The sequence below is a fragment of the Aspergillus tanneri genome (assembly GCF_003426965.1).
Source record: "Aspergillus tanneri strain NIH1004 chromosome Unknown AapTan_7_pilon_pilon_pilon, whole genome shotgun sequence".
Classification (NCBI taxonomy): Eukaryota; Fungi; Ascomycota; class Eurotiomycetes; order Eurotiales; family Aspergillaceae; genus Aspergillus; species Aspergillus tanneri.
In genome coordinates, this window is record NW_022984634.1 from 2,104,802 (window position 1) to 2,125,967 (window position 21,166).

At 50.8% G+C, this 21,166-nt stretch overlaps 7 protein-coding genes across 7 annotated transcripts; 5 read left to right on the top strand and 2 right to left on the bottom strand.

Moving 5' to 3' along the window:
* Nucleotides 1–952: 952 nt before the first annotated feature.
* On the top strand, nucleotides 953–2,260 carry ATNIH1004_007278 (F-box protein; the record flags this gene model as incomplete). The annotated part of the gene is made up of 3 exons (XM_033571903.1): nucleotides 953–1,035; nucleotides 1,086–1,622; nucleotides 1,687–2,260. The coding sequence occupies 3 exons, from the start codon at nucleotides 953–955 to the stop codon at nucleotides 2,258–2,260; spliced, it is 1,194 nt and encodes a 397-aa protein (XP_033425218.1).
* Nucleotides 2,261–2,590: 330 nt separating this feature from the next.
* SED5 (t-SNARE syntaxin) lies at nucleotides 2,591–3,768 on the bottom strand (the record flags this gene model as incomplete). The annotated part of the gene is made up of 4 exons (XM_033571904.1): nucleotides 2,591–2,593; nucleotides 2,638–3,201; nucleotides 3,269–3,450; nucleotides 3,522–3,768. 4 exons carry the CDS (start codon nucleotides 3,766–3,768, stop codon nucleotides 2,591–2,593), a joined length of 996 nt encoding a protein of 331 aa, XP_033425219.1.
* A 587-nt stretch (nucleotides 3,769–4,355) lies between these two features.
* On the top strand, nucleotides 4,356–6,837 carry ATNIH1004_007280 (uncharacterized protein; the record flags this gene model as incomplete). Its single annotated transcript, XM_033571905.1, has 2 exons — nucleotides 4,356–4,402; nucleotides 4,482–6,837. The coding sequence occupies 2 exons, from the start codon at nucleotides 4,356–4,358 to the stop codon at nucleotides 6,835–6,837; spliced, it is 2,403 nt and encodes an 800-aa protein (XP_033425220.1).
* A 366-nt stretch (nucleotides 6,838–7,203) lies between these two features.
* Nucleotides 7,204–8,274, top strand: ATNIH1004_007281 (uncharacterized protein; the record flags this gene model as incomplete). The annotated part of the gene is made up of 1 exon (XM_033571906.1): nucleotides 7,204–8,274. One exon carries the CDS (start codon nucleotides 7,204–7,206, stop codon nucleotides 8,272–8,274), a length of 1,071 nt encoding a protein of 356 aa, XP_033425221.1.
* A 146-nt stretch (nucleotides 8,275–8,420) lies between these two features.
* Nucleotides 8,421–11,201, bottom strand: ATNIH1004_007282 (ABC1 kinase family protein; the record flags this gene model as incomplete). The annotated part of the gene is made up of 3 exons (XM_033571907.1): nucleotides 8,421–9,642; nucleotides 9,701–10,344; nucleotides 10,680–11,201. The coding sequence occupies 3 exons, from the start codon at nucleotides 11,199–11,201 to the stop codon at nucleotides 8,421–8,423; spliced, it is 2,388 nt and encodes a 795-aa protein (XP_033425222.1).
* Nucleotides 11,202–11,526: 325 nt separating this feature from the next.
* On the top strand, nucleotides 11,527–12,720 carry ATNIH1004_007283 (MBL fold metallo-hydrolase; the record flags this gene model as incomplete). Its single annotated transcript, XM_033571908.1, has 4 exons — nucleotides 11,527–11,745; nucleotides 11,793–11,940; nucleotides 12,003–12,368; nucleotides 12,428–12,720. The coding sequence occupies 4 exons, from the start codon at nucleotides 11,527–11,529 to the stop codon at nucleotides 12,718–12,720; spliced, it is 1,026 nt and encodes a 341-aa protein (XP_033425223.1).
* A 5,902-nt stretch (nucleotides 12,721–18,622) lies between these two features.
* Nucleotides 18,623–18,854, top strand: ATNIH1004_007284 (uncharacterized protein; the record flags this gene model as incomplete). Its single annotated transcript, XM_033571909.1, has 2 exons — nucleotides 18,623–18,697; nucleotides 18,753–18,854. The coding sequence occupies 2 exons, from the start codon at nucleotides 18,623–18,625 to the stop codon at nucleotides 18,852–18,854; spliced, it is 177 nt and encodes a 58-aa protein (XP_033425224.1).
* Between the last annotated feature and the right edge of the window lie 2,312 nt (nucleotides 18,855–21,166).

The window sequence follows — 21,166 nt, forward strand, 5'->3', positions numbered from 1 at the left end:
TCAAATCGATCCGGCAATTTGCGACGCGCAAGCTGCATTCACATGTTCAACAAGCTGCGACCGTGTCAACAGAGAAGAAACTCACAAAGCCCGGCATCTCGACGAGATCTACAGTCGCCACTACTGCCGGATGAAGAACCGAACCAAATGCCCACTGTACGTCGCGATGCGCGACTACTCGTGAACGCGTGGGATGCAAACTCCGAAGAATCGGCTCATCAGAACAAAGCCCACACTAGCACCTCCTTGGATGTTCTCGAGGCTGGCAGAGTCCAAGCCACATGAGACAATCCAGGAAGAATCCGGGGTGAGAACTAATGCTCCACCCAGCCCCTCACAAACAATACGTCCGACATCCCTAAGCCACTCGGACTCAATTCTTATTAGTCTGATGGATTGGAGCCCTCACCCACAGTGAATCCTGGGGTATTGAATCTTGGTCGACATGATAAACTATGTTCTCATCGGTAGTTCTCGACTGCTTGGTTGTTTCACCCCAGGCAGCCGTTGAATCCCCACCAATAGTTGGACTTATTATAGCCTATAATTGTCTATTATTATCACACAACACAGCCTCCCGATGTCAACCGTGAGGTTTTGCAGTTGGCTGCATAAGAATCAAAGGGAAGAAATACTCTTAAAGGATGGATGGATATGCTGATCAGCCTTATTCCCGTGGTGCCACTCTTTGATGTGAATCCTTGGTCCACCAGTTTCAGGCTGAGCAATCTATCCACAATTGCGCCCCGAAGGATGTTGACTCGGCGCCCCAGTGCTGTCTCGATTCACCTCTCGCATCATCTGGTCCCTTGGCATTGCCCAAATTTCCGCTTTGGCTTTACGTGAGATGATTTCGACCTTTCTATATAAATCGTTCATACGACCATCGCCCAGTTCTGAAGCCAATTCCTTCGCCGTCCAGCAGTCGCCGACATGGCGAGAAGGCCAAATCATGAGTCCTCGCGTTGTTCGCCGGTTTCGTCTCATCATCCATAGAGCCAAACACACAGTCTCCCGGCAACGAAAGCCAACCATGTACGACATATCCCCTAAGTACTCTTCCTGAACTCAACTAACCATCACAGAACCTCTCCCAATGACAACGAACCTCTCTGGAAACACCTCCCGACCAACGTTCTGGTCCAGATCCTCGCCCAATGTGATCTGTACGACATCTATTCTCTGATCCTAACCTGTCGTCTGCTGCACCGGCGCATCTATCGCTATGAACCCGCCATCGCTCAGGAATACCTTCGTCAACGACAACGACTACTGAGTCAGTTCTCCTTCACCGAGCTGAACTACGATGAGCTTCTTCATTCACCTGGAGACGATCTCTCCTTCATCTCTGTGCTCTTCCCGCCACCGCCCCCGCAGTACACCGGGATCGATACCGATACGCGCGATGATCTCCCCGAGTACACACTAGGCTATGTAGCAGATCTAAACCGATGCTGGACAACCTGCGTCCGACTCTCCTACTACCTGGCCGAATACGTCGTCCACCACCATTTACAGACGGATGCACTGGCCCAGCCACTCTGGTCCTCCTCCAAGACCGAAAAAGAAGTCGTCTACAGTCGCGGCGTGGGTCTCCTTCAGACCCGTCTCCTCTACCCTATGTTTGTCCTCTGAATATCACTTTCATCATGTTTTAGTTGTTTATATGATTCTAACCATACCCAGTGCCTATCTAATCTTCTTCCTGGAAACGCACGCCGCCGCTCTCGACTCCAAACAACACATCTCCCAACAATCCATCCTCCAACAACCCCCCTTCACCGATACCTCCGTCCTCCTTTCCACCCACCACTGCATGCACCTCCTTTGCTCCGCGGTCCGTCGTCTCATGGCCCCAGAAATCCCCCACGTCTCGACAGAAAACTGGCTCGGTCTACTCCTCACCACCTCCACCGTCGAACGACTCGTGGATTTCTTCATCGCCGCTGCTGCTGACGAGATCCAAAGAACCTCGAGTCCTTCCTTGTCATCAGCGTCATCGTCATCCCCGCCCACATCCACCTGGACCCATCGCAGAGAATTCATGTGGAAGATGCGTAAGGATTGGGACGAGTTCGTGGCGCTGAGCCGCGAGTCTAATGTCGATGCGTTGCCGAGTCTCGAGGGGATTTGGTTCAAGGCTGCTCAGAGGGAAATCTGTAGACGTGGTGCTATCCCTCATTGTGTTGAAGAGGTGCCAGTTTTGCATGGATCGGTGGTCGCTTTGGGGTGTGAGTTTTGTGATGGGACGTTTTTGTGATCTCTTTCTCTCTTTCTCTCTCAGGATGTAAGTAAGCATAGATGGATGATGAATCTACATATGTATATACCAATAAAACTGGATAAGCATAAACTGACTCTATGAATAGAATCACCATATTTACTCAACCCATTCCGCATCCCGAGGACCATAAAAGCTGAACAGCAACAGATCTAGCCACGCCAAAAAAACAAAACTAGTGCGGGAGCATTGTATGCATCATTCGTCAAGCACAGCCAGACAAATGCCTGTCAATATTAATACATCATTAAGAGAAAAAAGGGGGGCATGTATCTATCCAGAGATCAACACCCAGAGAAGGAAAAAAATCTACTCTCCGTTAGTATGTAATGTAACCATGTTGGAAGTCAACATACCATAAGCACTCCGAACATCTTCGCTATCAGCCACCGATTCCCCGATACCCGGGTCCAGTATTTCATGAGTTCGCGCTGCGCTCCTTGCACATTGTCCACCACGTCTTCGGTATTGGCGTCGATACGCTGGATCATCTCTGATTGTTCGCTAACCATCTGCGCCAACTGGCCGAAAATACCGCCTAGTTCGTTGATGGTGCGCTCGATGGCGTCGATTGCCTCACCTCGCGCTTGGATGTACGAGTTACTCGACTGAGCTTCCTCCATCACCAGCAACTGTTGGTCTGAGTGCATCGACGGACGACCCAGCGGCGACGAATTCGACGGCTCCAAGGTCAACAGATCCGATGCACCACCCGGCTGTGGTGTTCTTCTCCCTGACGTATTGTACAGCGGAGAATCAGACCGTTGCGTGTCCAACGCCGACTGCGACTTCGATGATACGGATGATACGAAATTCTCGGTTCGTGAGCGTGACGCTTGGATGTTCTTCGTGCGCACCTCCAGTACTTCTTTGAAATTGGCTCCAACGTCGGCTAATTTTCCCTGCAGCATTACCACGACCTATAGGGGCAAAAATGTCAGCATATCATCCTAATGATTCCGTTGTTTGTCTTGCTCTTCGACATACATTATCATTATGTTCTCCCTCCTGGTCTGCTTTCGACCGATTCGATTTTGGATGTTGCGAAAGGGTAAGCGCCTGTAGCCCAGCAATCTGTTGGTTCAAAGACGCCAGATCTTGTTTAATCACGTAGGTCAATTCGGAGATTTCAATAGGTTTGTCATCGAAGAGGGTCTTCCGTTTCGCCACTGTATTCCCGTGTTAGCTGTTAAGGGACCTATATACCATCAACGAATAGCCAGGACCATTTTCTACTCACACTCGGCAAGTCTTTGCAACTTCGCTGTAGTCGCAGTGATCCCACGTCCAATCTCCGCCGCTTTCTTAGCAAATTCAGAACGCGCCCTCTTGCCGCCTGGAGCAGCTCCGTCTGCATGTCGTCGCTGGGTCTCGGACAGCAGGTTCTGTCGCTGCGATCCGACTTTGGAAGAGGCCAAACGCTTCTGGGTCTGACCCAGGATGGCGTGGAACTCACCCGTACGATCTTGAATCGACGGGCCGGTCATTTTGTAACTGGGATCGTGAACAGACACCGCGTTATACGACGGTCTGGGGGAGGGGATATCAATCTAATCGATAAGGAGGCGAAATGAAAACGTGGCCGGTTGACCGCGACGAAGAGATTGCAAAAGGAAATTAAGCGAGCGACACTGAGGGAGAACCGGTTGAGATTACGCGAAGGAGATCAACAGAGACATAACATGCAGCAACCCGCTGGCTTCATCAGAAAGAAATGGTCAGAGACGTGAACGTCAACATCCATGTACCCACTGGCCATCGGGGGATTCGTCGTCATCCGAATCAGGAAAAGACAACACGTGACACACCCGCCACTAGCCAAGCATGCACCGCCACCGCCACGCACCAAGGCATCAGGGCATCGCCAGTCAGGGGAAGTCGACGATCCACCCACGTCATCTCGTGCAACATCCCAGCTACTCTCGTTTCGTTTCTCCCCAACTTTCGACTCTCCATCTCTACTCTGTACATTCCCTCTTGACGATTACTATTTATTGCGCATGCCGATCCAGATCCACACTGCCATTACTATAAACTACTTGGCTGATCTTTGCCGACCGAGTCCGTTGTAGTGATGGCTCGCCAATTCCAGCTTCCGTATGAGCCGGAACTGAACAAACTGTACGCCCTTCCAGATCATGATCATGACCTCAGTCTGCGTCATTTGCAATTATACTGACTGGCTAATCCCGCCTAACAGCTCGAGTTCTAACAGTCCGATGTCGCCGCACCCAGGCGGCGATGCCACTTTATCCTTTAAGACGAATGTCAACCGATCTAAGACCAAGCGCTGGGTAGAAGCAAAGAAGTATTCCTACGACGGCAATGACTGGGGCGAGGATGAGTATGGCGAGTACGACGATGATGATGACGAGACGCCCTCGGTTCAGCAGTCAGCCTGTGTAAACCAGAGTGTCCCCGAGATTCCCGCGACGTTTTCCCAACACCACCTGCAGAACACTTCCATGCCTGCCAAGGATCGATCACGATCCGTGGATCAAGTGTCCACATTGAAGGCCGTCGATGTTGCGGCTAGCCGTAGTCGGTCCGCAGAAGCCAAAGACCGAACTGTTCCTATTGTACGCCCTGCCGAAATATACGAGCGATTGCGAGAAGACCCGGCGGAACGAAGCCAGGATCCAGGGATAGGTCAAGCGACGAGCAACTCAACGGATCCCATATCCAAGGGCTCTTCGCCCGGAGTCGATCCTCGCGGCGATCCACTGCCTAGTGATGAGAAGAAACCAGAATCTCCCGCTCTACAACTACCAGATGTCAAGCGCATCTCCAGTTTTGGCACGAACTTTATGGAGGACTCCGATCCCAGCACTCCGAAGGAGACGACAGGCCCGCCGCCCGCTCCGCAAGAACATCAACTACGCCACAGTCCCTCTCTCGGGTTCACATCTGTGGTCCATCAGGCATTCGACGTTCCGGAAACACCAACCACGGCCGTCGACAGCGTGGCACGATCGAACAGCAACAGCACGTCGGTGATAAGCCCCATCATTGGCCATCAGAGTTTGAGTGACGCCATAACGCCCACCACCATCGTCGAAGAACCTGAGTCTACGTCCCCCCCGAGGGGGTTCAAACCTGGCCATCGCCGAGACTTGAGCGTCCCGAGTCCTGGCAACAGCCCGTCGAGGAAGCCAGATATCACCAGCCATGACGGCGCGCCTCCCTCCGCGCTGGCCGAACTGTCCTCGAACATCCCCGACTCGATTCACACCCCCTCACCGGACTCGCACGCACAATCGTCCAATGTGCCGGAGCTGGCGCCGCTCAAGATTGGTGACAACTTGACCTCGATGCCCAACGAGACTGCCAGTGGGCCCATCCCGGTCATCGTGCCGTCGATGAGCACCGACAACTCTCCACAGGATACGGAGAACGATCGACTGCGCAAGGAGATCATCCGATCACTGAGCCGGGAGAACACGCCGTCGGACGAGCCGGAGCCGCAGGACGGATCCGTCCCGCCAACGAGTCGGCAAGACAGTCTGGTCCCGGGTGAGTACGAGAAGCACTGGAACGAGGAATCCAGCCCAAGTGCTCTGGAGCCAAAGCCAGTCCCCATTCCTATACCACAACCCCAGGAGTCATATTCCAGCTCTCCTCTTCCTACTCCAGCTCCCGCGCCCGTTCCTGCGCTGGCCCCGGCTCCGCAGTCGGCGCGACCCAAACTGAGCCGGAAGTTCTCGTGGGAATCGTCGTCCTCAGAGGAGCCGGTGCCTCCTACGGACCTGAAGCCCGTTCCCCCTGCGCCGGTGCCCGAATCGTATCCCCAGTCTTCCGAAATCAGCCACCTCGCGCCTATGCCCGGGCAGTACCCCCCGTCATCAGGGGTCAGCCCTCCGCCGGAGCCGACCGTTGCAACGCACGACGCCGAGACTGGCGGTGAGGAAGCCCAGCGGACGCCGGAGAAACCCAAACTGACCCTGGTGACTCCGGGTATCGGTGACCGGCGCAGCATTGGCTCGGTGCACCTCCCCGAAGTGGTGGACGCGGAGCCAGCGGCAAGTGAGACGCATGTCGAGGAGAGTTGCCTGGCCACTTCTGGTCTCCGGACGCCAGGGCCCCCGAATTCGTCGTCCGGGCCGACGCCGCTGGGGTTCCGAGAGATTCTGGGGAAGTCGACGTCGGCGGAACGGGTGCGGGCGTTCAACCAGACGCGGGAGCAATTCAGCTGCATCGATACAGGATTGAGCTACTGGATCCGGGTGACGATGCAGGCGCACCCAGAGCACATGGACGTGGTTGGGAAAAGCCCCAAACTGTCGACGGGAGAGTCCAAGCCAAGCGGGTCGCGGGGCAAATTCCCCAAGCTGGGGTCACTAGGCACGTTTGCGCACCCAGACCCGTCGGGGTCAGGATCGGGACATACGCGACGGCCGTCAGCACCGCTGGGAGGGATGATGAACAAACAGCAGGTGGAACAGCGTGGTAAGGACCTGCTGCACACGGCGGGCGTGTTGGGAGGACAGGCGGGCAAGACGGCCAAGAGTCTATTTGCCAAAGGACGCAGTAAATTCAAAGGGGACAAGGAGGGTTGATTTGTTTTATATATATTATTGTTATATTGATACCATGAATGTAGCGAATGAAGATTGATTTCTCCAATCGACACTGTAGTTATAGACGATTTAATGTCAGATCTCTGATGCCGGAATCGCCAAGCACAGGCAAAGAATGCACAATAGCCTCAACGAGATTGCCGGCTACATATATAGATCTCTCTCTTTATACTTGTGTAATATACTCCGTATATATTTGTCGCAGCCTCATTTCATCTCGCTTTGCTCCCGCGCCGTCTCTCTTGGCAAGTGGGCTCGAGCAGGGCCTCGTAATCTGGATACCCCAAGACAACCCCCTTCACAAAGCCGTAAGTCTCTCTCTTTCTCTCTGTCCAGATACCCAGAATGCCCTCACTAACCCCCCAGGGTCGACGATTGTTCTCTCGTCATCCCCGTCCACAGTCGCTTGATCTTCCTCCGCCCCCGCCCTCGTCATCCTCAACTCTCTCCATCGAAGATCTCGACCTCCGTCCTCGCAGCTTTCAAGGCCAACCACCTCCCCCGGAGGGCTACTTCTCTCCGGATTCTGTCGTCGCTTTCTCGCCTCCCCTGGGAGAGGATTATTTCCCTCGGCATACCTATACAGAGAGTGCCAGTCCCGATAGCGTGCTGTCTTTACAGCCTTCTCTCTATCGCTCGTCGACTGCCCCTCATCCGCATACTCATCCCCCTCCTAGTAATAGTCCTTCCTCTACCATCACGACCACTACTAGCCCTACAACGGCCAGTACTAGTACGAATAATGCAAATAATAATATAAATATAAACACCCCACGAGGCCGCCGCGACGAACGCTCCTACGCACAAGATCTGCATCTCCGATCGCGCAGTCCCAAAGCCTTTGCTCCGCGTCCTCACGAACGGCACATCCCCAGTACGAATCCCCATGACCCCGCCGTGCATCTGGGGACTTTCCGGTCGAATCCCCGTACCAGTCGGATCGGTGATCAGGAACGACCCTGGAAATTGACGATTCCTGGCGCGGAGGATGATGATGCTGGGGAGACACTATTGTGGTTGGCAAGAGGGAGGTCTCAACCAGAGTTACGGTCTCAGTCTCGGTCTCAGTCAGAGTTGCAGTTGCAGCCACGAACGTATCGGGATCATGATCTCGGGAGTCGACCTCCTACATACGAAGAGGATCAAGCGCTATATCCCCGGCGCTCTGTGCGTCCGGTTGAGAAATCAGGTTTAAACCCGGGGGAGGGTTCTATGGCAGGTTCAGGCGGACATCCATCGCGCGGCCTGGCACGAGCGCTCAATCGCAACGATATGCCTGTGGAATTGCCGGTGCGCGGCGAGGACGAGTCCAGTGAGGAAATTGTCATGTCCAGTACAGCGTATCCGGGACAGGAGTGGCGGCCATTAGGACTGGAGCACAGTATGAATACTGATCATGAGTATGATCATTACTGATAATTCTTGAGCATGAGTATTGAGTTGGAGTCGAGAGATATGATTGATTCATGATTTGTTGAAAAATGATAAATGTTATAGTAATGATGGTATGATATATGATTCAGAGAGGAGTCTTTGTACAGTTCATTATATGTGTATGTAGTCTATCCCTCAAAAACATTCCCACTCAACTCCATCCCCATATCGCGCGCCATGCCCTGCATCTGCGCCTCGATTTCATCCTCCATGCCACCCCCGAGACGCAGGAACTGTCGCAACTTGGTGACCCAGAAGATCACATCGCTGGTGAACAACACCAGGCGGAACACCACATGGCGTCCCAGGTTGCGCATCTTCTCGCTGATCGGTAGATCTGGTGACTCGACCAGTGCGCGCGACGCCCACATTCCCGTGATCTTAACCCGATTGACCGGCGAGCCCAGGAACTGGTTATTGGCCTGCACAATGCGCAGGTTACGGCCGATGAAGATGAGCTCTTGCGGCCATTTGGTCTCGTCACCGAGGATCTGCCGCATCCCTTGTCGCATCGCCTGCTGCATCTCGTAATGTCGATGTCGTCGCTCCACCTGCGACAAGCCCTGCAGGTGCGTCGCCGTCGACCGGTCACCTCCCTGGTATGGCCGCATCAGCGTCGCCGACGCGAACATGTCCGCATTGGTCACCCCCCACGCCGTGGCCACCTCGCGCAGCGTCGTGTTGTCGAATGTCAGCAACGCCTTCCAAAACCGCGCGTACTGGTGTCGGAATTCCGGGCTCATGTGGATGTATAGCCCGTGGTCGATGAGCACGATCTCTGCCTGCCCGGACGGCGTGCGTCGCACGAAAATGTTGCCCGGGTGCGGGTCGCAATGCACGTAGCCCCAGAGGAACATCTGCGCCGAGAACAGGTCCACCATCGTCGTCATCACCTCCTTAAGTGAGAGGCCCAGTCCACCCCGCTGGTTCGTCCCCCGCCAGTGTGTGCGCTCCGGTTTGAGGAGCGTCGTCGTCGTCGCCGTCGGAGGACGTGCCTGGCGCGAGGTTGACTTTCCCCCGTCTGTTGAGTCCAGCGGCATGCCGCGGCAGCCTGGAGTGCCCTGCCGCCAGCCGCCACGCCAGGGCCGCGTGATGGCATCCTTGTCCCAGAGTCGCACGCCTTCCACCCATTCGGCGGTCAGGACGCGCTTGGAGCTAAGCTCGTGGTAGACCTTCGGTATGTAGACGCGGCCGCGCAGACGAGACTCGCCGGCGACGAGCCGGGCCATATCTTCTGAGTTTTTGGCTTCATTTTCAAAGTCGGTTTCGAGGAATAATCGTTCGCTGATATAGGGTACAAGGGAGTAAAAGGGGATATCGAACACACGGCTGTAGATCCAGGTAACGACTCTAGACGTCATCAGTAATATTCTAGTAAATAAACAATCAGACGGAGGGGGAAGCATACTTAAATGCCCATAGGTCCCATTGGATTTGTCGCGCAATCTCCCTCTTCTGGATCTTGATAGCCACCTCGCGACCGTCCGCTAGTCGAGCCCAATGCACCTGAGCCACGCTGGCGCTGGCACGCGCCTGACGCTCCATGACGCCTTTGGTGGGGTCCCCAGCGAACGAGACGCCAAACACCTCCTCGACGGGACAACCGAAATCCTCGCAGATGACGCGTTCGACGTCCTTCCAGTCGTTCTGCGGTGCATCGTCGAACATGCGGGAGAACATACGCTGGAACTCGGGTGGCAGGATGGCCGACTGCATGGCCATCGCCTGGCCCATCTTCAGGTATAGGCCACCATTGTGCCGCAGCAGGTCCGACAGCCGCTCAGCACTGCGCGTGTGTAGAGCATTGATGGACTCAGCTAAGGGGGGATCGGGGCGAAAATTGATCTTGTAGTCAAGAGCGACGACCAGTCCGAGGCCGAAGGTGCGCGCGGTGCGGGTCAGACACTGTTCGTAGAACGCGGTGTCGACAGCGTAGACAACGCCGGTGGCCAGCGACAGGTATGCCAGGCGACGCAGCCACCAACGAGTGCGTGTATAGGATTTTGCGGGGATGGGTTTGCCCAGAGAACTAGGAGAAGGAGGGACGAGAGGCTGGAATTCGCCTGGATGGATCAGACGTGAGGGGAGATGACAAGGGGAACGGAAACGAGGTCGACGGAAAGTGCGCCTAGCGGCGAACGAGAGGGAGGACATATTAGCGCATGATGGATATAAAGAATAGAGAGTGGGAGATAGAAATAAATAGATGAAGTAGATGAATTAAATGAGATGACCAACGTTCGTACGACGGCTCGGAGATCCGCGGAGGTCCGATACCGAGAATATATATAAAGCATAAAGAACAGATTATATACAGAATAGTAGAATATATAGATAGATGATAATACTTATAATTCCTGCATCCCTATCCCCAGTGACCGACACACCTGCGCATACTCTCGCATATTCCCCGGAATAATCTCCTGCCACAGCTCGTCTGTCTGAAGATAGCGATATTGTTCGCCACACACCTCGTCCGATGCCATCGGCAGCAATCGAGGCAGATGCACCAACGCTGCCCGGAAGAACTGTTTCTTGAAGCAGTTGCCAAATGCCGCCAGTGTCTCGTCGTCCGAACAGATGTCACGTCCCTGGAGCATCGGCCCGCAACGTTTCTTGATGATGTCCGCCACGTCGTCGCCCAGCTTCACCATTTCCTCCTCCTGTTGTGGCGAATCCACCCGTCGCATCATGGCGCGCACGGCAGGCACAAACGTGTGATTGCGTGTCCAGAGATCCCAGTGTGGTACTGTCGGTTGACATCCTTTGTCACAGATCTCTGTTTGGAATTGTTGGAAGAGCTCACTGGGTCGACCGACCAGTGCGACGACGACTTGAAGACAGGCGGCGCCCATTTTAGCCTGGGCTGAGCTGAAGAGGAGAGCGAGGAGGAGGAATCGGAAGTACATATTCTAGGTAGATGGATGGATATATAGAGATGCAATTAGATAGATGGTAGATGGAGAGAATATGAGGCAAAAGGTGGATAGAAGAGGCGAATTTGGAGGATCGACACCCCGCATTTTCACGCGGCGACCCTCGGTTGATAGAGATTATGGACGGATTGTACGGAGAGGAAGAGATGAAGAATGAATCATCACGATGTTGAAGATGCCATTCATGTTGTATCCTGAGGCATCTGTCAGCTGACTCTCTCATCTGTGTCTTCTCTCTCTCTCTCTTCCCATCATCTCTCTTTTCTACCCTCTTCCCTCTCTTTACTCCTACTTGCCAATGAATCTCATCGAAATCGATTCCCTCGACGCCGTCATCATCGTAGACAATGAACTCGATCCGCTCTCTTCTCCCCCACCAGACACTGTTGAGGTCTCGGGTTTGATGGGCAGCCTGGCCATGAACTCCCCTCATCCACTCTCCGACAGAGGTGATGCCTCCCGCGAGATCCAGATGGAGGATATTTGCTGCTCCGCACATGGCCTGTCCATCCTTGTCGTATGATCCTTGCTCCACTCCCCGAATCCGTGACTCACATCTCCTAGACTGCAACAAAAGACGATGTGAAGCATTCCATCCTTTTTGATGCTGGCCCTGAGAATGACGTCTGGGAGAAAAACGCTCGACGGCTGCGGCCGGATCTCTCTGCAATTGAACTGGTTCAACTCTCCCATTGGCATCGGGATCATTCAGGTATGCTAGATCCTCCACTTCTTCAATAAATTAGATCAAGATCACCATACTAACCTGCACAGGTGGCCTCCCTCGCGCCGTCAAAATGATCACAGACGCCAAACAAGCCAAAGGCCGTTCGGACGAGCTGCTAGTGGATCTCCATCCTTCTCGTCCCGACTATCGCGGCTTCAGCATCGGCGAGACCATCGTCTCGTTTCAAGCAGACCCAACCTTTGAGGAGTTGGAAAATGCTGGGGGAACGGTACGTAAACATGCGGAAGCCCATACCGTTCTGGACGATTTCTTTTTAATCTCGGGCGAGATCCCTCGCCAGACGTCCTATGAAACCGGTGTTAAATCGGGCATGCGCTTTGTCAAAGAGGACAACGACTGGATCTCAGACGAGCTGATTGCAGATGAACGGTTTCTCATGTGTAATCTTAAAGGTATGCCGTCCATCCTCGTATGCAGATAGACTCTCGGTGCTCTACGCTGACCGTCCCAGGCAAGGGCATTGTCTTGTTCACCGGCTGCAGCCACGCGGGTGTAGTCAACTGCTCTCGACATGCTATTGAAAGCCTCGGTTGTTCGGTGCCTCTCCATGCAGTGGTTGGCGGTTATCACCTGGCCACCAGCGACGCCAGTCAGATCGAAAGCTCCGTGCGGGATCTCAAGAAGCTCGACCCTGCCGTGCTTCTAGCCGGCCATTGCACGGGCTGGAGGGCCAAGTTTGCCATTGAAAGGCACATGCCGGGGGCGATGGTGCCTTGTACGGTGGGAGCTAAGATTACCTTCTAGCAATAGCTTGCTTTTGTGGACTTTGATTCTGTCTAGACGGATGTAAATATGACCACATGTGGCTGGTTCTGGAATGAAATTTGAAGACGAAGAAATCTAAGCGCAGACCGAGTTAGGGTCCTGGTCTCTTGCGGCGTCCCGCGGAGCACACAGTTCTTGATGTTCTCATTTACCTTATCCATTTGTACCAATGGACGAATCCTCAACAGCACTTATGCATGACTTGCGCGCTATTCTATTCCTGTGAACTGTCTAGCACTTGATCTCTTGTGCAGCAAAATTCGTCCTTGTTAAGCATTGCTATGCTTCCTACCAAGTCCTTGGTTCATTTATGAAGTCCTGTTGACTGTAGGTGGTGAGCATAACCTCTGATACTCGTCGTCTCAGGTCAGAGATTTGATTACAGCCCATGGTCTGAGTCTACGCAAAGCTTCACGCACCTGGATAATCTGAGTCTGCTCGAGAACGCACTTATGTGATCAGTGCTGGACAGAAGATCATATTAGTATTACGAACAACCGTGAACCCATAAGTCTATCCAGATGCTGACCGGCTGAATCTGGAGTTCTCAACTAAATACCACTGACTGATCAGACGAAGTCTACGAATTAACTTCTATCAACTACGCTAACTCCACGTGTCTTCTATTCATGGCCTCTCCTGATCTAGGTCACACACTGTAGCATCCTAGATAGAGCATTGCGTCCCGCATTGTACAATTATATATTCTCGAGACCAATACACAAGTCTACGAACTCGCCAGAATAGTACATGTTATCTTATACCTTCATCTGAGTTTACTAGTATACTCCTGCTACTACATGATGCAGTCCGAGGTAATAACGTACTTGGTCTCAGACAGTGATACATAGCTACCTGGTATTGCTTACCCACAACTCGAGAATGTCTCATGATAAATAAATAGTACATTTATCACATTCTAGCGACTATATATCACCGCGAAATACTTCCGAAACATTGTACTACACATAAATGTACCGCCAATATATACAACAGTCTCGACATAGAATGATCAACCATCCATCTATACATAAAGAAACCAGGAAATCCTCTGTCCTTCCAAGCCATTCCAGCACCCATTCCGTCAAACCTACCCCGAACCAACAGCCACTTTACCCAGACCAATCGCTAACTCCCAACAATGACGCCAAGATCCCTTACGCAGCAAATATGCACTTATACAAAAGTATGTGTGGCATTTCCTTCCCGACCACACCAATTTAGGCCCCTCTCTCCGTACGGAGTACTCGGAATGATACGGCCTGTCTGACGGGAGATGAGATGGGATGGGGCTGTGTAACCATCTTGAATACCGCGGTGATGTACCTACCTACCTACCTATGGAAGCAGATGGGGACGAGTGAGCGTACCTAGTCCTACGGTACAGGATGTAGATAAGTAATCTACAGAGTATCCGTCTTATCACGGTCGTTTAATATGTACATATATTGTAGGTAGGTATATTTACCTATTCCGTATACGTACCTGTGTACATTATGCATAGTAAAACATCTTCCGGATCAATCCGGATCTGATTGGTCGTCGATTCCAAATGAATGTGATTGATAGACGGATTGTTGTGCCTTCTCAATTTTTATCCCTTTGGTGGCATTGGCTTTGCCAAGACAATAATCCGGGTGGAATGCACGGTGTGTCTTGGCGATGGAAAGGGGTGGGAGGTAGGGATTGTTCATTGAGATGGTGGTTTACCGAGTGCGTCTTCGTAGGAGTACGGGGTACTTTGGTTGGCTGCCTTGTACAGAGTATAGAGTAGAAGTAGAATATGGACATCATTTGAATATGAAGTCATATTGATAGTACAAAGTACTTCGTCCAAGTCTACTCAGAATTCATACTACTCCTAGATATTGGCAAAACTAATTAAGCATGCCAAGATCCAAATCAATAATGCCATAAATAGAGCCCAATGCTCTCCAATAAAACCACAGAACTCAGTACCAAGACAACTCTCCCGATATGCCCTCACTATGCATCAAATCAGACCTAATTAAACCCAATCAAACCCAATCAAACCCAGTCCAATGGTATCCCACTGCAGCGATCAAAGACGGCCAAGAACGAGCCTTGCCGATGCTCCTGAACCAGGGAGGGATTCGTATCACATGGACGCGGTCATGCCAACTATGTAGATACATAACTGCGTGGAATATTCGCAGGGATTGGTGCGACGTTGTCTTCTTGGCTTGAGTGCAAGTGCAATAGCCAGTCTGTTCACCAATGGATTACGAGTGCTCTGTACTCTGACCTCTGTACGAGGAGAAGTCTATCCAGTACTACAGAACTGTACGTATTCATAGATGATGATATGCAATGATAGAGAGTCTTGGCAGCACAGCCCCTGAGATGATCATCAACAAACATGGTTGCCTATGTACATAGTATGTACTAGGCAGTGATTCTGCATCTTTTCTCCTTGGCTATAGACATCATGGTGGTATGTCCAGTACTGTGCATACATTCTGCATACTACAGCAACTAAATATAGTTCTAGGCAATGACTTTTATTAATGCACCTGGTATACAGTTGATCTGTTCGCAGTGACGCTGGTGTTCAGCTGTACAGATAGCGATCTACATCGGCAATACTTTGACCTCCGTGTCGATCAAGTATTGGCAGTAAATATTCCGAGTACTGAGTGGCTGAATGAATCTGATACTCAGCATGTTCGAAAATCAAATAATGTACCGCTCTATAGCCACGCAAGACAATCTCAAACACATCTTCCCAGAGGAGACAAAGTCCACCTGATCCACGGCTTTGCGGGGAGAATAAGATTCGTCCATGTATGAGATCCTTGGCATTTGCAAAGATATTGTACTCCTATGGTACTCCGTACAGTAAAGAGTAAAGAGAAACATCCAGAACCAAAATTCGGTTCGAACAATGAACCTGTTATCACTATCTATACCCTTGGCATGTCTGATTGATTGTCTGAGGGTAGTTTGAGACGTGTCTCACCTTTTTTTTGATACCCACTTGACAATGCGCAGACGTACCTGCATAGAAAATTCTGATTGTCATGCAACCATGGATCACACCCGACGTCGAAACCATGGTTGTGCGAAGGGCTCATGCCGATTTCCGATTTTCCCTGCCGAGGAGTCTCCCGATAGGGGGATTACCCGTCAGTACATCGATCAGGATCGCAACTCATTTAATCATTAATCGACAGTCAACATGACAGCCAAAGTCATGCCGCGTAGCCGACTCAGAAATCTAGCCTGATAGGGCTCGTTTGGCTTGGGCAAAGACCTCATTCTTCGTCATCTACTAGCATGGATGAAAAAGAACGAGGGTCAATTTCGGTCTCGGCCTCGGTCGGAGATAATCCCCGACCGGGCATGTCAATTGTTGCCATTGGGTTAGATGGGAAATACGATTGGTGTCTGCGGGAGTCAGTGCCGATTTGGCGCTATGCTGCCACCGTGGCACCGTACAAGGGTTATCGGACGGAAGGGAAATATCTCACGTTGTGACTGATAGCTGGTGAGATCAAGGCGTCGTAGCACCCTGGTCGGTGTAGGAGTGGGATAAATCATCTATTCCGCCTTATCCTGAGACTATTGAGGTCGTTCTCGTACTCTGCACAGTGGATCTATGGAGACTACAGGTACTCCGTGCATAGCACTACTACTCCAGTATTCCTACCGTACTACTCCGTGCTCCGTACGAAGAAATGGGCATCGTGGAGTTTCATTGTTGGATTCGAGCAATTGAATAGTAAAGAGATTGGCTCTTGGCTGGCTGTTGGTTGATACATTGTAGTGATGTTGCAAAAGCTCTCCAAAAGCCAAAATAATACTCCTAGCTCCTGTTAGTCCGCTTCAGCAGAAAATCCCTCACCAGGATCCTCGATGAGACAGCTTGGCGACGGGCGATCACCGGTGGGGAGAGGGGAGCCCGACGACAACAATGATTTTGGTCTTATTCCTGGTCCGTGATTGCTGGGATTGGGGTATCTCCAGCGAGGTTGCCCTGTTTGGCGCGGTCACTACTGTAGGTACCAGATGACTAGCCACGACCAAAAAGACTAGGGTGGGAGTGGTTTCATTTGTGGGTTCCCTCGGTGATGCTGCAATATCTTACTCAGCACTCATTGGTAGCTACCTGCCGCTAGTGAGGAATGACCTGCTCACTCTCAAGAATGGAGTTATTGTACTCCATAGTAGCTAATCCATAGCTACAAGGTACCTAGATCCTAGGTACAGTACTATTTTAGGTACTGCATCAGGACACTATGTGACTACGCACAGTAGTACTGTATATGGAGCAGAGCTAGTCGGTCCATGGGAAGTGCACGACCTATCTTGCTCAACAAGGTAACCCTGACTAATACGGGGAAGCATTTGAAGCCGTCCCTGCCGACTGCCCTAACCACATTGGGAATTCTCTTCCTGCCACTCACCTTTCATTCAGAGACTACCGGAAATAACCTAGCGGTTCAACTGACTCGAAAAAATCCTAATAAATTTACCAGACTATAAGTACCTACTAGTAGTAGAAGATATCTCCTCGGAAGAACAACTATGACGTAGTGACACTTCGGGGCCGTTGCATCTTATCCTCCCAGATGACCAAATATGTCAGAAGGTGCTGCCACTGACGAGATTTTTCTTTCAGGGTCAGACGGACAAGGCAATCTCTGAAAATTCCACCCGATGAGCTGGCACGCACCTAATCCACCCGTTCCATTCCATCCCCCCTTCTAGAAAACGTCGAGAAAGACCGTCGAATGCGGGCTTTCCAGTTAGAACTTAGAACTCCCCCAATCTGCATCTTGGACCCCTCCCCCAAATGCAGTCGATGGGGCAAGGTGGCAACCTAGTTAGTGTGTACCTACCTAAGATGTCCTTGGCAACGAATAGGAAGATGTGGGATTCCACTTATGGAGAGACATGCAGCATCGAAGGAAGTCTTTTTTTTTTTTTTTTACCTTACCTAGACCACTTGCCTCACTTGTGAGGTGAAAATAACTCGTGAATATAGCATAGTGCGTATGGTAGCAAAAGTGCATAAGGTGTCTAACAGAGGAGGCGACGAGGGCGTTGTGCCAATGACGTTATGTCTCCGTTTGAATGCGGCATTTTACGTTGTGGTTATCTTGGCTGCAGTGGTGGTTCCTTCTGGAATAACTCGCTGCAATTTATGACAATTTTATCTCAATAAGTAGAGTTTGTCGAGGTACTGTATAAGGACATAGGTGTTGTGGATAAAAATTATGTAAATATCCGACAATGGAAACATTATTCAATTATCCTAGCTAATCTGGAATATGTCTCCGTTCCCTACACAGTACATACGGAAAAGAAATTCTAATCATTGACCACCCCAGTACTGGCTCAGGAATTGAATGAATTTGAATTCCAACCTGGAAAAAGAAATGTCAAACATGTCGTCCCATGGCTCGTGCGTGGGGGAAATCGTTTTCGATTCTTTCGAGACCTGTTCTTTACCGTACGAGAATCCACCTGAACCATGGAAACATCGATTGACTGTGGAATACGGACGGAGGACCAGCGACTTAAGTAAAGTCTACTACTACCCTAAATAACGGTAACCTCCACCCAATTGTAATAAGGTAAACAAAAAAAAAAAAAAAAACCAAAAACTCAGCCCTGTCAACCTGTCATTCACCACCACAAAAGTATGTTATATAGTACTCCGTAAGATGCGACGCAATACGGAGTAGTAATTATGGATTTATCTGGGACGAGAGGATTTCGAATTCTGCCCACCCCGCGGACTACCGTGTCATTTCTTCGATCAGTCAATACTGATCGGAGTTCCCAATGGCTTATGGGGGCCGTCTTGGCTGACGTGGTTACATGCGCATTCTTACCTGCCTGGGTTAAGGGTAGAATGCAGACGGCTGACCGCACCAGCAACGATGAGAATCCCCCGGAATTCGACCATACCCGGTTTTTCGTCGAGGGGGTAAAGGAAAAGAGGGACATTCATTGCAGGAGGAAAGAGCACGGGGCTGATGGAGGATATAGCGTTGACCTCGGTGAAACCTGCTCCTGAGATGCTGATGTTGGGATTTTTGACGATTGAGAGCCAAGATGAGACCGTCATACTTAAAAGCACATAGTTGCTATCTAGTTCGTCTGAGAATTGAACTACATGGTCCCTATGGCGCTTTCTTACTAACTGGATGGAGAACCATGCAATGCGTGCCGGTCGGATTGGTTCGTTTGTACTGTTGAGATATCGTCCCCTTTTATATGAGATTCGGTCGTACTTGGAGGAGTTGGGCAGCTTAATATATGGATACACTCAGATTAGACTCCCTGAGACCGACTGGATACCATCTATCGACAAAGACGGCATTATCGACTCTATTGGTGTCACCGGGTAACAGACATGTGACAGTTAACGGCTGGTATTTGACGAGACAGACAAAGAAGGTTGAAACAAAGGAGGGGGAGGAAAGTCACCGAAATACGGAATATCCAGGGATATACTCCGGATGGACGCCATAGTCGTACTCCAAACTCCAGATTCTCTCACCGAATAAAGTAAATGTGGGAAAAACAAAGTGTGGAGGTAACAACTTGGCAGAGCGCACGGAGAAATTCCCGTCTCAATGCCCCGTCTCCTAGTATTAGACAAGCCTTCTGTGAAGACGGAAGAGAAGCTTGACGAGTGTTGAGGTTGCTCCAACAGGATAATTCCTGGCACAGAAAATCCGAGCACATCCTACGACAAAAGCAATTCTGGGATCAGCCTGTGGCGAAGAGAAGATCGGATGCAAGATGTCAGCCGATCTGGGGGTGGACTCTTGTTCGTTGAGCCATGCAAGTATCGGGAACCTTGTTCATTGTCTACTGTTATCTTATCCAACTCCTCCTCCGACAGCTGTACGTAGACGGAGTACTTCTTCTGGGATTCCCGTCCTTTGGGTCGGGCTATCCTGTGAGACGGGAGTTTATTAAGGCCTAAGCTAGCACAGTCTGCCTGTCAGACAACAACGTTAATAAGTACTGCCAACTTTGCCCAGCCATCTGAAATTTAGTCGAACCAACCTTATGCAGGAAGCAATTTTTAGAACTGGGAAAATTCGGACTTGTCCATGCATGCACCAGCCCTCCCCCAGCCAATCTGTCAGTCAGATGGCGTCGCAGGTAGGAAAATAAATATCGCAACGTGGATGGGATGCGTGTCCAGTGGCGAGAATTATCAAAATACGTATGTAGCTGCGGATGTTTCGGACGGTATCGTAATATTATAGTGGTCTGTCTATGTACATGTACTTAACTACCTAGATACTTACTGTCTAGGATCTACCCTGTACAGAGTAGTCGGGACATAGGTAGCTATGGAGTATGCCTCGAAGAATGTCATACTGCTGATACGAGAAACGAGAAGTATGGTCACCCTTTGGCCATTGACAGTCAAGTCTAGCTTGATCGGGTTTCGAGTCCACTAATAGTGTGATCATTATTGATTCTATTCTCACCATTACTATATGAGTTACGCTAAGTGCTTTAGATGGCTAGCTGTTGATTGACCATACTAACCATCTTCAATGGTAAGGCTTTAAGCTAGCCGATATGAGCTGGATGTGACAGGAAAATAATTATCTGAAAGAGAAAAAAAGAAATCAAAAAGAGGATAAAAACTGGAGTACATATAACTAGTTGGCGGAGTTTCGCCTCCCACGTCAGCCATTCACAGGAAAATACCGCTCGTGGATGGGGCACCATCCTCCCCACGAGACAAGACGGCATGAAACTCAATCAGGTCAAACACGATGGGGATTGGAGAGAGAGTAATAAGGAGGGGTGGAGAGAGGTGTCCAACAGCCAGTCGTTATGGGTTGCTTGGAACGAGGGCGATCGACACTGGGTAGTTTTAGTTACAGTAATGGGAAGCCTCTTGGAAAAAGAAAACAGGAGCTTTGTGCGAATACTATTAAAGTAAACCTACCGGGACGTGGGGACAAAGAGATGTGTGCGTAGCCGGAAGATAACGCCCGAATTCATCTTATGTACTAATTATCATTATTCGTCGTCTGCCGATAAGAACCAATTCTGATGACATAAGGGCTCATTATGTGTGGTTCCAGTCGGCTCAATAGCCGGTACACTACGTACCTACAATCGTTATGAGTCCGACTAGAGTAAAATAGCATCAATTAATGCTTCAGTATAGTATGACGAGAGGAAGTGCCGGAGACTGAGTCATTGATTGACGGCCTAGTCTATATCGATCTCTCAAACCTTCCCGGAGATGATGATAATGATTATCACCCTTCCAACTGTGTTTGATATAGCCTTGTCGCCGGAAACAGTATGGCTCTTTTCCCCTTGCGTTTCACTTTCTCTGGGCTCGTGGTTCCAAGATCGGATAGGATGGGCCTGAATGCTGGCATTAGTAACCATCGGTATCTGGGGTCTCCAG